The sequence below is a fragment of the Monodelphis domestica genome, chromosome 2, assembly GCF_027887165.1.
Source record: "Monodelphis domestica isolate mMonDom1 chromosome 2, mMonDom1.pri, whole genome shotgun sequence".
Classification (NCBI taxonomy): domain Eukaryota; kingdom Metazoa; phylum Chordata; class Mammalia; order Didelphimorphia; family Didelphidae; genus Monodelphis; species Monodelphis domestica.
In genome coordinates, this window is record NC_077228.1 from 228,239,527 (window position 1) to 228,254,849 (window position 15,323).

The following is a 15,323-nucleotide window of genomic DNA, read 5'->3' on the forward strand; positions in this document are numbered from 1 at the left end:
GACACAAGTAATACCCAATGAAATTGCATCAGCTGCGGGAAGGGTGGGTAGAGGGGAGGGAGGGAAATAATGTGATTATTGTAACCAAGGAATAATGTTCTAAATTGACTAAATAAATTAATTTTTTTAAATAAGTAATTAATGATGCAGTGTCAGCATGGCAAGAGGTCTCTAATAGGATCTCCTGGAGGATCTATACTTGTCCCTGTGCCCTTAAACATTTTGATTAATGATTTCGGTAAAATGCGTAAATGGCCTGTTCATTGAAGTTGGAAAATGACACAAAGATGAGTTCAAATCTGGCCTCAGACAATACCTCTGTGACTCTGGGCAAGTCATTTAACCTCTTATGTCTCAGTTTCCTCATCTGTAAAAAGAGCTAGAGAAGGAAATGGCAAACTACTCTAGTAATTCTGCCAAGAAAACTCTAAATGGGGTCATGAGGAATTGGACATGAGAGAAAATGGCTGAACAACAAAAAAAATATATCGATAACATTATATATTTTTTAAATTTTTCTTTATTCCAGTAACAAATTGACACATAAGTTTTCCAAGGTTACATGATTCATGTTGCCTTCCTCTTCTCTTTCCTCTCCCCCTCCTAGAGTTGACAAGCAGTTACACTGGATTATACATGTATTATCACTTGAAGCCTATTTCCATATTGTTCATTTTTGTAATGGAATAATCTTTTAAAACCAAAACCCCAAATCATATACCCAAATTAACAAATGATAAGTCATGTGTTTTCTTCTGCATTTCTACTCCAACAATTCTTTCTCTAGAGGTGGATAGCATTCTTTTCATAAGTCCCTCAGAATTGTACTGGATCCTTGTATTGCTATTAGTAGCAAAGTCTATTACTTTCATCCCACAACATTATATATTTTTTAATTTTAAAAAAATTTTAATATCTATCTTTCAGGGTTGTTGTGAAGATAGAATGAGGTAACATTCTTAAAGCACTTTTGAAACATTAAAGCACTATGTAAATGCTAGCTATTATGTTAATTGTTATTAAGACAAAATTCAATAGTTATACATTTAAAATCTTAGGTTTAAAATTTTTTCATTAAAATTTTTTTTCAATTTTAGATATCATATTATTGATATTTGATAGGAAACTTCTAGCTCCCTAACTCTCCTACCTTTTCCTTCTGATTAAAACTGATTTTCTGGAGACACATTCAACACTTTTGGGGCAGGAGAGGATAGCAGCTAGGTAGCACAATGGATAGAGTGCCAAGCCTGGAATTAAAGACTTAAAGACCCAATATCTTTCCTAGCTATGTGGCCCTGAGCAAATCACTTAACCCCACTGCCTAGCCTTTGCCACTCTTCTGTCTTAGAATTAATAGTAAGACAGAAGATAATGGTTTGTGAAGGAAATAAAAAATAGTGTTTGGGAAATTGGCAACTTTTTTAAAACCTTAATTCTTGATCTATTAAGCTGGTTTGAGATTGAGAGAGACAACAAACTAATACAAGTTTTTGTCACTTGACATGTCCTGCCCAGTCACAATAGCCACTCATAGGTCTAGTTCCAGTACTGATGCTCAGACCTGCTGTTTCCAAACTGGATTGGCTCACCTTTCCATAGGTGTTTGCCACAGACTAACCATTTTGGTGCCAGACTTAGCACAGACATCCAATCAATCAGCAGTCCACTTCACTGCCATTTTACTGATGTAGTGAAGAAATAATTAGGATTGTGACAATTTACACATAGAACTAAGCATTATTTCCAAAGGAGCAATAATATATGCTCATTTTACTTTATTCATACTATAATTCTTCACTTGTACAAAGGTCTCTTGCCAGCAAGGATGTGCTGGTAAATATTTAACAGCTGGCTCTACGGGTAAAAATATGTATACAACACACTTTTAAATTTAATCTTCATTAGGGACAAGTAGGGAGCACAGTAGATAGAGCTGGGGAAAGGAGGTCCTGGGTTCAAATATGGCCTCAGACGCGTACTAGCTGTGGTACCCTGGGCAAGTCATTTAACTCCAATTGCCTAGCCCTTACCTTATCTTCTGCCTTAGAAATGATTGTGGAGATTAAGTTTAAAAAAATAATAACTTTTACCTTCTATCTTAGAATCAATATTTTTTAAAGCTTAATCTACATTATTAACATTTTCTCTGTGGCTTTCTGAAGTCTAGACAATCAATATAATAATAAATCAAATCCTTCTTTGCAGAATTTGCCAATTTCTGAAGTGTAAATGCTTACACTGAAAATTTAATGGTCAGTTCACAGGTTGGAGCTGACTTCAGCACACCCCTGCCCAGTCAACCTTAACTATACAGAACAAAGCCAGAACCCAGAAAGTTAGAAAGAAGTCTCTAGATAGCCAAAAATCAGCGACACAAATCCCATGTACTATACTTACTGGAAAACTCCTTCATGTTTCCTTTTCAACAGGGTTTCATTAAGCTTGACTGACCTCAGTGCCTAGCACTGTGTTTAACAACCTCATTGCATTTTCACGGCCAGGTACTTGGCAAATGAAGCTAAATGTGGTTGTTAAATGAGAAAGGTTATCTGATTTCCCTTGTCTATAAGAGATTAGTGGCAGCAAAATTGGGAGGAAAACAAAGATCTACAGTTAGAGAGAAAAGTACAGTAATCATCCTGAGAAATGGTACCTGAGAATGAAAAATGATACAGAAGAATAATAAAGAGGCCATTTATTGTAGGGAGAAAAAGCAATATACACCCCTTAGCTTTGTCCTCCTCCCGCAAAACCAAGTATCACTTCCCTAAAGTCTATGACCCAAATAAATATACTGTTCTAGGGCTGATGACAAGTCATAAAGAAAAGATTATTATCTTCCACAAACTCTGAAAGATGAGAGGGTAGTAGAAATATTTCCATTAAAAATTGGGGCTTAAAAAAAGTTTTGCTGTTTAAAGTGGTAAGTTTTATTTATCTAAAAACTCATGTGTGTGGAATATTCCCTTTCCTTACTGTGTTGCATTTATTTCTTTAATCCCAAATCATAGTTTTGTGGCATTTGGGTTGATTTCCCAAAAAATCTCAACCATGGAATGGTCCTTTACTGGTGTTGGTTTTTTTATTTGGGTTTTCTGAGAAGTGTTCCAGTATTAGAGATAGTGAGTTCTTTTTATTTCAAGGTGAATCAGTTAACACATAGCTGCTAAGAGTGTTGGCAAAGTACAGATTTTCTTCCACATGACCAAAAACCAGCCACCAGATCTTTGTCTGCCATCTTTGTGTGAAAAGAACACATTATGAAAGAAAATGATGAAATGATTTTTAAAGTGAATAATTGATCTAACTAGACAAAAATTTTGTTATCAGTATACTTAGTTGCTATATCTATCAAACCCTGGACCCTCCCACTTAGAATGAAATGACTACATTTTCTCAAACACACTTACATACAAATACATATACATACAACCATATTCAAACACAAATATGTTGGTTCTCTGTTTTCCTGATTTATTTATCATGTTTAGAAATTACATTGAGAAGTGTCGTGAGAAATTATGAGTAAGTATTCAGAAAGACTACTATGGTTCTGGGATATTTGGCTGTGCAAAAAAAAAACCTTGAGAATATTTAGAGGAGACTGTCTCTCTTGATTTTGAATCTGGACAGATCACATCAAAATATAGCTAATAGATTTACCTTTGAAATGGCTATAACAAATAGAAATCCATTTTTTAACCAACTAATTCTTTGCCTTTCTTTTTTTTTTAATTGAAGACATGACAATGGATGAAGTCCGAGAGTTTGAAAGAGCAACTCAGGAAGCCACCAACAAGAAAATTGGAGTTTTCCCACCTTCAATTTCTATCTCCAGCATTTCCCTACTGCCTTCTGCAATCCGTACTGCTCCTTCTAGTGCTCCGTCTACACCTCTTTCCACAGATGCTCCAGAATTCTTGGCAGTTCCCAAAGATCGACCTCGAAAAAAATCTGCCCCAGAAACTCTCACTCTTCCAGACCCTGAAAAAAAATCTACACTGGATTTACCTGGTGTACATTCTTCAGACAAGCCATGTCAGCCCCAAGAGTAACAATGAATAAAATTTCATAGTTTTTTGTTATGTTTTGTTTTTAGTTTTTTGGTGGGGTTTTATTTTGGATTGATTTTGGTTTTTTTAGGATTCTTCTGATAGCGAAAAACTGCTTTGTTACTCAGACTTGTTCCTTCAGATCTCTTAATGAGCATGCATGTGATTATGTAATTCCATATATGATCTGAATTCCAAAGTACACCATCCAACATCTATAGTACATGTCAGGAAATAGTCTGATGATAGATTACAAAGGACAAAAGGAATCTTCTGTTGTAATAATTATAAGCCAGGAAATAGACTCTGATGTCAATATGTGATTAAGTTGGTAAAGACTCCAAGGGTAAACAAATGAAGACTCAGTGAAAAGGACAAAAGTCCATTTTCTTTCCATTAAACCCAAATTTCTAAAACTATATATATTGAATAGTCTCAGGCTTGACATACTTAATTGTTAAACTTTGAACTGATTATCACCAATACTTGAACACCCATAGTGATTGTCCAGATTCATATTTTGTTTAATCTGACTCAGGATTTGGGGCCCAATTAACTCTTTAAACTTAAAAAAAATATATTAACATACCAAGGCTCCAAGTGCAATTATTGATAACTGACTTTATGGCCATTAATCCTATTTATACCTTGCACCGAATTTGTAATGGAAAAAGATTCTACTTGTTTCTACCTTTTAATATCTTTCCCTTCTGCTCTCATATGGCCTCCAACTCTAGCTATTGCATGAATGAGGGAACCCTTCACTGACTGCTTTGATTTAGGAATTAGAAGGCTCAGGTGAAAGAAACCTCTTCATTCTCTAGTATCTCCATCCTCTAACTTTTGAACTCGTTATCCACAGAAGATGTTAAAGTTCTACATTAGGAGAATGAAACTAATTTGATTATTGTGCCACTAGGATTTTATCCGAAGTGTAGAGGGTAAATAAAGTAATGTATCAATAACATTGATGCAAAGTCTTGTGGGAGAGTCCTCAAAAACAAAAACAAACAAACAAAAACCACCTTTTCTTTTTGAGGGGTATTTTCTGCTTCCCATGTTCTTTCTTTGTGGATTTTGATATAGCCACCCCTTCCTGAGACCTCTTATTTATTCCCCCTCCCCACCTTATAAAACTGTCATTGTTGATATCTTTCCTTGAGGTCATAATGAATGTTGTTGTCACTGGAGCCAAGTGAATAACAAGAAGGAGGTGTTTTCTATTATTACTGCCAGGTAGAAAGGATAGATGGGTGGAATCACTGACACACACCCCATACACATACTTGCAAAACTAAAGAGTAGAATCAAATCTGTAAAGTACTTAGCACAGTGCCTGGCACATAGTAGGTGCTTAATACATACTCAAACACCACCCCCTTCCCTAGAAATAATAATAATAAATGAGACTTTGCCAAATTTTCCTTGATTGAAACCAGGTGGGACTTGAATCAGACAAAGGTGTAAGGGAGATAAGATCACTAAGGAGAGGTAGCAAGATAATTCTAATAAATCACTGGACCTAATATATTTAATTTCACACCTCACTGCCTTGAAACTCAGGAGAAAAAAAAAACAACAGAATCTCAGAATTTACATTTGACCTCTAAAAGAGAGTGATCCAACAGCTCCCTAGGCAACACCCCTACTATGACCTTTTTAGCTCAGGAAAGGACCTTCCCCAAACAGGATTTCCAAGACAAAAAGACAAAGAGAAGGTATTGGCCTATCTAAAGTCCAGGACCTCTTTCTTCCCCACTGTCACTTATCAATGAGTTAGTCTTTTGCTAAGTTAAATCCTCATAGTGTACAGATATTGCCACTAGACTAAACTAATGTTAGGCTCATTTCTATAACTATTGATTGAAAGGAGGGAGAACAAAGTGTATTAAACTCCAGACTTCAAAGAATTAAACAGTTGTGAATAGTTTTGATCTCTGGATCATCTCTTCTCTGAGAATGATGGTGTTTGTAGTAAGGTATCTTCCCAGCATGGTACAATCGCATGATGTTTGTTTGTACAAAGTCTTATCTTTTTTAAAGCCCTGGAACTTCTGAATAACCAGCTCATGTATCTTCTAGTCAATTGTTAAATTTACAAAAATTTTCCAGTAAATTTTCATTTACACTTAAGAAATTTGTCAAACACTACAAATCAGGGCTTGGTTTATCATTTTGTTATTTGTCCAGTCTTTAAAAATAATACAGATTAAACTTAAAAGTATGTCCCCATACATTTTCTTTTTTTTTAGACAGTTGATTATTAAAATATTTCCAGCACACCCTTTATTAGGTAAAGTAAATGTCTGATTCTGAGGAGTATAATTTTAGAAATGGGGAAAGCAAAATCCACTGACAAGATACTAAAATGTTGAGTGTACTTGTTTACAAGCCAAAACAAGGGTTAGAGGTGAGAAGGAGTGAGAGAGGGCAGAAATAAATCATTTGATATAGGTGAACATGAATTTATTTCTTTTATCTTGGTCACAACATACCTAGAATTGTGTTTTTTCCACCACTACCATACTCACATTTTGCAAACCAGCCTTTGCTCTCAAGGTCAACAATCCTATGTGCTTTAGGAAACTATCTTTGGGTTTTCTTTTGTGATTTTTATTTCCTCCATAGCCAGAAATTAGTTGCAAAACTACCCTGCAATATGTTTTACACTGAGCTGACACATTAATGGTCTTCAAGTCTTTACATTTTTTTTTTGTCTAGGAGTGGCACCTATGTGTAAAAAAGGGGGAGAGGAAATACAGGTATTCCTTTGACTGCTTTGAATATATAACACAAATCATTACCACAAGACATAAAACAACTTCAATATTTTACACATCTAAGTCTTAAATGTGTCATTTCACCATCTCCATAAATGAATTTGCTATAGGATTTTGCTATATGCTATAGGATTGTGTGAAATATATATACATATATATATATAAACAGTTGCATTTCTCATAAAGATGAAAATTAAATGGCTATATATTGGAAATTTAGAATGAAAAAAAAAAAGGCAGTAGCTTGAATTCACTAAGCATGTTTGGGGAAAAATAGAATTCTTTACTCAGTGCCTCTGTATACAATATGGTAATCCAGCTTTTTCACCAAAATTGTATGATACATGTATATAGAGAGAATATACCAAATCCCACACTACAAGTTTTAAGTCACTAATAGCTGAATTAAAGTAAAAAGACCCACAATTAGAGCATGTACATTTACCCTTTCTTCATCCCTGATGATGAAGGTCATGAAAAATGTCATTTAATCTCCCTGCTTTGGGTCATCACAGTAAGAACCTTAGACCTTAAAATGTCCCATCCACTGTAAGTATGAGCATCTTACTTCTCACCTTACTTTCCTGGGAAGTATCTATGTTTCTGTAGCTATCTCCTCAGTCCCAAATTAGCACCAAATCTTGATGCATTTTCTTTCATTTGGGCAAGAAGAACATCTCTTTTCTAATGATCTCTGGAGAAATGGAAAAATGGTGATGGAAAAGTGGCCTGTGAAAGAAAGCCATTAGCCATCACTATGTCATGACCAAACCAGTGATGCAATTTTGTGTACTTTTTGGTGAATTGATCTATAAAATCTTCTTTTATGGTTTTGAATCAGTTTATGGGAAAAAAGAGTAGTTCACATGTTCAATTGGAATATTCATGAGCTACATTTCTTGTGAAAAAGCTTTCTACACAATATGATTGTTGAAGTACAGGGCCGATGTTCAAAATCTTAACCAATGCCTAAGAGAGAATTCTGTGGTTTTCTTTCAAAAGATTGCAATAATTGGTTAATGACATAATTCATTCAGAAACTCCCAGGATTTTTTTTTCAGTTAAATGTTTTACTGTTCTAATAAAGGTCAGATTAAACAAAGGAACCTCCAATTTTCTTCATCATAGCCCAAAGTCAATCAAAGGTTTAGGTCACTGGCATATTTGTTTGGTTAAAGAACCAGATGCAATTTGAATCAACTCACAAAGCCCATTAGAAAAGAAGAATTACCAAAAATGTTGATTCATTTTTATCATCTCCAAACTAGGTGGAGAAGATGATATCATGCCATTTGAGACAGACTCTCTTTGATTTAAAGGAAAAATAGCTGTCCAGTGATGGCAGCCTGAAAAGAAAGTAAATTCTCTGCTGAACTATTGCACAGTAACAAAGAATTGGTTTGCTTCCCAATTCTATCAGGTCACTCCATGCTATGTTTAAATAAAAAAAGTTTGCATACAAGTCTATGAGCTTTTAAGAATTAATGCAGTAAGAGAAAATAAATGTTAACTTCTCAGATGCCATTATTAAAATGTAATTTTGCTGTTTATGTTAACAGATGCTTTATGCTAAACTCGGATGTTTTTGCTTTAAATGAAAAGCATGTTGGTTGAATTATGTCTCCAGTTTGTGTGTATCCCAAATAACAGATTGGTTGCATTTTTTTTAAATACTGATGACAGCTCTATGTAAATTCAAATGTCCTGTAATATTTGTTGTTTATAGTTTTTATTTGGGATTTTGATCAAGTTAGTCAATACTCTACTGCCACTGCTGAAGGACCAAGTTTAGAAATGCACAGTATTACAGAATACAAAGCAGAGCAAACAAATTTGACTCCCCCACCTAGGCCATCCTTCTGTGTCATCTTATGACTGTTCTTGTGTTTTTCCCCCTAGTTATTTATTATTGTTAATAACTTACTTTTTCTTACATTCTATTGTAAATAAACTACCAAGCAATCTTCTTTAGAAGTGTGGATTCCTTTCTCTTTCTGAACAATTTCCCACCAAAAAAGTTGGCATTTGCAAATTTTGACACATCTCTAAATCTCAGGCAGGATTGTCTCAAGGTTTGTCCAAAGCAAGGAATCTTTGCTTTTAGACATGTCGAGGATGATTTCTCTCCTCAGTTATGGGTTTTCTGACTAATCTCTCTCAACGAGATAGTTTTTATTTATAATATAACATACAGGAAGTCAAATTAAGTACACTAGTCATTATTGGTTGCAGAAGAAAACTGATGAAACGTAATTCCCTCCTCCCAGTTGAGTAGAGAGTTGAGTATATGGGAGGTAAAAATGTTGGTACTCTGACAGAGGCAATGGCTATGTTATTCAATTATGTGTAACGTTTTCTTTGTTATAAAAAGGATACTATTGCAGGGATTAGGGGTGGGAAGTTTGGTATAAAAAACAAAAGGAATTGATAAAAGTTTTTATTGAAATAAAATACAGTATGAAGCCTAGAAGGGAAGTCTTTTGAAATGCAAACATTCTTTTTTTTTTAATATATTTTATTTGATCATTTCCAAGCATTATTCATTAAAGACATAGATCATTTTCTTTTCCTCCCCCCACCCCCCATAGCCGATGCATAAATCCACTGGGCATTACATGTTTTCTTGATTTGAACCCATTGCTTTGTTGATAGTATTTGCATTAGAGTGTTCATTTAGAGTCTCTCCTCTGTCATGTCCCCTCAACCGCTGTATTCAGGCAGTTGCTTTACCTCGGTGTTTCCACTCCCATAGTTTATCCTTTGCTTATGAATAGTGTTTTTTTCTCCTAGATCCCTGCAAATTGTTCAGGGACATTACACCGCCACTAATGGAGAAGTCCCTTACATTCAATTGTACCACAGTGTATTAGTCTCTGTGTACAATGTTCTCCTGGTTCTGCTCTTCTCGCTCTGCATCACTTCCTGGAGGTTGTTCCAGTCTCCATGGAACTCCTCCACTTTATTATTCCTTTTAGCACAATAGTATTCCATCACCAACATATACCACAATTTGCTCAGCCATTCCCCAATTGATGGGCATCCCCTCGTTTTCCAGTTTTTGGCCACCACAAAGAGCGCAGCTATGAATATTTTGAAATGCAAACATTCTTTAACCAGTCTTGCTTTTGGTAAAGTAAGAAAACAGAATGGCTCTACCTAGGCTGGTGCTTTGCATCAATCCAAGAAATAAAATGGCCAAGGAAGGAGGTAAGAGAGAGAAACTAAACAGTTTCCTAGCTTCTCCTAAACTAATTACAACATAGTATATTACTTGTTGAATAAATATGGGATTACAATCATATTCAAATATAAAGCATAAAAACATATTCCAAAGGCAAATAAATGTAAATTATTTACACCCCCTTCTTTAACCTGAATGATGGGGATTGGGCTCTACTGTTTCAGAGTTAAATCTGGTCATTGGTCCCATTTTTACTCTAATTCAAAAGATTCTTTGTACACAATAATATTCAATGCCAGTTGCCTATTAATAACACTTGGAATCTATTTTATACTCTTAAGCTCCCTAGTGATATAATCAGTGCCTGATAAATGTCCCATTCTGAAATCTCATTTATTATTTTCTCCCAACAATTTGCATTCAGAATTAATGTCCAGGTCATTAGCTTAAAAAAATTATCTTTTACAACACTCAGAGTAGTGTGAATATTTAGAGATATGACTAAAACCTATAATCTTGGATTTTTCTATGATCATCCTCTTCATATATCTAGATTTTTTTAATACTTTCTGAAACTTCCTTAGAATCAACTTGTTTATATCCCAAAACACAATTGTTTTTTACCTTTAATTCAGAGGTTCTTAACATTCTTCTGTGTCACGTACCCATCTGGCAATCTGGAGAAACCTATTGTGTCTTATCTGAATGATATTTTTAAATACACAAAATGAAACACATACATTTATAAAGGAAACCAAGTATACTGAAATACAATAGCCAAAATATTTTTTAACTAGTTCACAGACACCAGATTAAGAAACTCCGGTCTAAATCAATCTTAGGCCATCTCTATGTTCTATGGAAATCAATGGACAATTAGGTACCCAATGTGTTCTAGGCACTGTGATAGGTGCTGAAGATAAAAATGAAATGAATGAAACCTAATCCTTCTTCATAATGAACTTACACTCTAATTAGAAGGGGTAACAAGTACATAAGTATTTAGAGGCAGCTAGATGGGTGGGGATAGAGCTTGGCCTGGAGTCAGGCAGATCTGAATCCAAATCCATCTTCAGACACTAGCTGTGTGAGAGCTGAGATAAGTACTCCCAGAACCTATAAAGGCTACAAAGTCAATTGATCAAAATGTGCAACTCCAAGTCAATGTCAGAAAAAATACAGTACTTTAAACATTGAGTAAAATGCCTTGTGACAGAAGAAACTATGAAGAAAATACTTTGAGATTGACTGAGAGAACCAGACACACCTCTGGACCTATAGCAGACCAGCTCAGAATTGCATATACCAGCAGTTAGCCAGTCTAATGGTAAAGGAATTCCAAACAACCCCCTGAGAGGAAATTTCTTGGGAACAAGGTGAGAGTTTCTCTTTCTTCTCTCATAGCCAACTGGAGATAGTAGCAATAGCATCAGGGCAGTAATGCCCAATAAGAAAGGATGCACCAGATATGGGAAAGTATGTACCTAAATGGAAACTTCATGAGTACTCCATCCAAGAAGGGAAGAAAATTGGACATAGGACATAACTCACACCCTATCTGGGGCTAGTTCCCCAACTCCTAATCAAATTGGAGGGCAAAGTCCCTAGAAAATGACTAATTACCACTCCACTCCATGTTTTCTGGTAATATTGTTTATGAACACCTATTATTAGCAAGCTTCACAATGATTATTAGTCAGACTTAATTACCCTTCAGAATGTTATCTATAATAAGTAGGTATAGCAAGGGCAGTTGTAACAAAAAACAATCCTCCCAAACCTAGAACACATTCACCTGTTTTATATATATAAGGTCCCTAGGGAGAATGGGCTCAAACTTACATAATATAATATATACAATATAATAATATTAAAAAAATAAAAATAATATAAATATATATATAATATAATAAAAGCCTTGGATAAGGGTTTTTAAAAACAAACAAATGAAATTGTAAAGAAAAGCTTCCATAAAGGTGAAAAATGATTTATATTTTGCAATTAAGGGAAATTAATAGAACATCAATAAAAAAGAACTAGTCACTGGAGTCAAACAAGTAAAGGGATGAAGTGAAATGGTCAGGTCCATGCTTAAGGAAAATCACTTTGGAGCCATTATCCATAATGGATGGTGAGAAAACACTGGAGTCAAGGAGACCAATTGGGTAGAACGGTGGGTAGCAATAATTTTGGCAAGAGATGATAATGCTATGAATTAAGGTGGCAGCTATATAAGAAAGAAGGGGTGTCCCCCACTGGTCCTAATTATGAGGTGATGTAAAGGAGGATAACTGGACACAAGGTTCAGGGCAAGCTTCCAAATCTCAGTCCAAATGAAAAAGAAATGATTCAAACAAAGAAGAGATGCTACCAGAATGAGTCTCCCATAGGAGAGTGGCTCCAGAGATATGACCATGGCAGGGACTTATCTAAGAACTAAAATGAGGTTATAATAGACCCTTCCTTCTTTCTTCAGCTCTAAGTCTAAGGGATGAGGCATGGCCAAGGTGTGTATCAAAATCAGTTCAACTGAAGTGGGATAGAAAGATGGAGTGGATGAAGGATTCTGGGATCCTGATATGCTAATGAGGCACCCTTAAGATGTCAGAGAAGGATCCTAATGGTGAAAAGACTGGGAAGTTATGACTTCCTCCCAGAGAACTCTAGAGTAGATGGGCCAAAAGGATTAAATGAGAGAGTTGTAGGATTAGAAACAGCAAGATTTATCAATCCCAATAAGGTAACAAACCAATTAGATCTGATAAGGTGACTGAGAAAGTATAGAAAAAGAAGAAAAGAAGGTCTAGGTCAGAGGAAACTGTCAAATACAATAGGATGAAAGAGAAAGATTAAGCAAAACATCAGCTTTGGGAATTAAGAGATAATCAATAACTTCTGAGAGTATCATCAACTAAGCAATGAAGTAGAAAGCCAGATTGCAAAGGGTTGAAGAGTGCAAGGAGAGGAAATGGAAACTGCAAGCATAGACAGCTTTTTTGAGGAGTTTAGAAGAGAAGAGGAGAAATAAAAGGCAATAATTTGAGGGAATGGTAGGGTCTACTGGAGGTTTTTTAAAAACAGAGGAGGCATGGAAAGGATTTCAAGCAATAGGAAAGGAACTAGTAACTAAGGAGAAGCTGAAGGTTAAAGAAGGTAGAAAATTAAGATTACAATATAGTAAAAAAAGATGAGAAGGATGGGATCAAGACACATATAGAAGAACTGGCCTTAACAAAAGGGCTACCTCATTATCACAAATTAGGGAAAAGGAGTGGAGACTAGGGATGGGGGATGATGTCAAGAGGTTCTGAGGTGAAAAAAAGGGGGAAAAAGAAACTCATTTTAAATGGCTCAGTTTTTCCAATAAAGCCCTCTTGTGAGACTGAAAAAGCAAAGGAAGGTATGTGTGCCTTAAGAAGGGAAAAGGTTTGAGATAGCCTTTGTGGAAGTGAGATAGAGAATCAAATAGGAAAGAATAAAAGGACTGCACTAAGGTGAAAGCCCAATCAAAGCTGGAAAACATGAATTTATAATATATCTAATCATCTAGTTGTCTGAGTTCTAGCTGTGGTTAGTGGCTCCTGAGTCAGCAAATGATAGGAGCCGTAGTCATTTGTTTTTGTTTTTTCATTCAGATGAGTTTTCTTTACTCCAAGCCTGGCAAACTATCCATTGAGCTGTAGTAGGACCAGGAAGATAAGGACTCAAGAGTAGAGGACTGCAAAGAGTTAAATTAGCTATAGGTTTGGGCAGCTGAGTGGCTCAGTGGATTGAGAGCCAAACCTAGAGATGGGAAGTTGTGGGTTCAAATTTGGCCTCAGACACTTCCTAGCTGTGTAACCCTAGACAAGTCACTTAACCCTTCATTGCCTAGTTCTTACCACTCTTTTGTCTTGGAACTGATACACAGTATTAATTCTAAGACAGAAGGTAAGGGTTTTTTTTTTAAGGGGGGGGGGCAGATTGGGATTAGAAAGAAAAAAAAAGTTAAATCAGCTCATAAACAGGTAATGGCCTAAGAAAACAGAGGGATGGAATGATTGGAAGTTTCAATGATGGTGAACAATAGGGTTGGAAGAGGTGAGACATTAGAAGATATAGAATGCTAAGGGTTTATTGTCTGTTAGGTATTAAACACACAACCTGAATCCTGCAAAACTCTGGACAGAGCGTACCTTAAACCAGGCTAAAATATAACTGGGAAATGTATACCAAAATAAATACAAAGACAACATGCAATTTAATTTGTGGTTTTCTTTAAGTTCAGTAATATTATATTTTTTCCCAGTTACATGTTAAAACTTGTGGTTTTCTGAATAACACCCCTAGGGTTCCATTTCTATGTGAATTTGACCCTAATGAGCAGGTTTTGATTAAGGAAGCCGAGTACTCGTGGGTAATGGTAAGATCCAGTGTGTGACCATCCCTAAGTGTGGTCAAGGTAAAGGAGAGAGTCTTGGTATTTAAGGCAACTAAGGAATTAAAAGGTTAGGAAGTTAGAGAGAACCTCAGTTAGAATGTTGAAATCATCTAGAATATAAGGAAGGACAGGAGGAGATGAAGATAGTCAACCATCTCCTTGAGAGGTTCTGAACTCCTTGAGAAAGTGGGGAGAATGACCTGGGGACTAAAATATAAGTCCCCATGATCTATATTGAGTGAAGAACTTCAAAAAAAGAAGCTGCTGAGTGATGGTGATAAATTGTGTGGAAATGGCATAGCAGAGCAAAGAGTAACCAGGACCAAAGAAAATATGAAAAGCACAGCCAGTGGTAGAGGATAGTTAGTTTTAATATTTTCTGGGAAGAGTCCAATCTCAGTAAAGATTAGTAGATAAAGTATGAGATAATCTTAGATTGAAAAGAATTTTATTCATTATGGAATAGAAGGAATCCCAGAGGGCCTAGTAGAAGCAAGGCAATAGATGGGGTAGGATTAGGATCTTAGGGATAGTTTGCTTCTATGTGGAATTGAATAATATAGGCATAGTGAGAGAAACAGGTAGTATGAATTTTTTTTAGATATATGCCTTTTATGAGTATAGATATTTAGATATTACCATAATTTTAAAGTGTTCCACATTATTACATCAACAGTTAACTTCTGACAGTGGCAAAACTGAGCACCATATAGTATACAAGTAAGAAAGACCATGCTTTAGCACAATTAATATACAGTCCATTGAAGATGCTTATCATTATCATTGAAGATGAGGGCTCATCCAACTTTTGTTTGATGATTTCCAGTTAGTTGGAATCCATTTTAGTTTCAGGGTCAGTACATTTCACTTGTGGACTGCTCTAATTA

General features: G+C 35.5%; 1 protein-coding gene across 2 annotated transcripts in view; it reads left to right on the forward strand.

Moving 5' to 3' along the window:
- Positions 1-8,806, forward strand: part of PITPNC1 (phosphatidylinositol transfer protein cytoplasmic 1) — a 424,023-nt gene extending 415,217 nt beyond the window's left edge. For both annotated transcript variants that reach the window (XM_007482775.3, XM_056817273.1), the window contains one exon: positions 3,745-8,806. In XM_007482775.3, the coding sequence (XP_007482837.1) occupies positions 3,745-4,058 (314 nt within the window). In that variant the 3' untranslated portion in view covers positions 4,059-8,806. The remainder of the gene's footprint in view (positions 1-3,744) is intronic.
- The last annotated feature ends 6,517 nt before the right edge of the window (positions 8,807-15,323 follow it).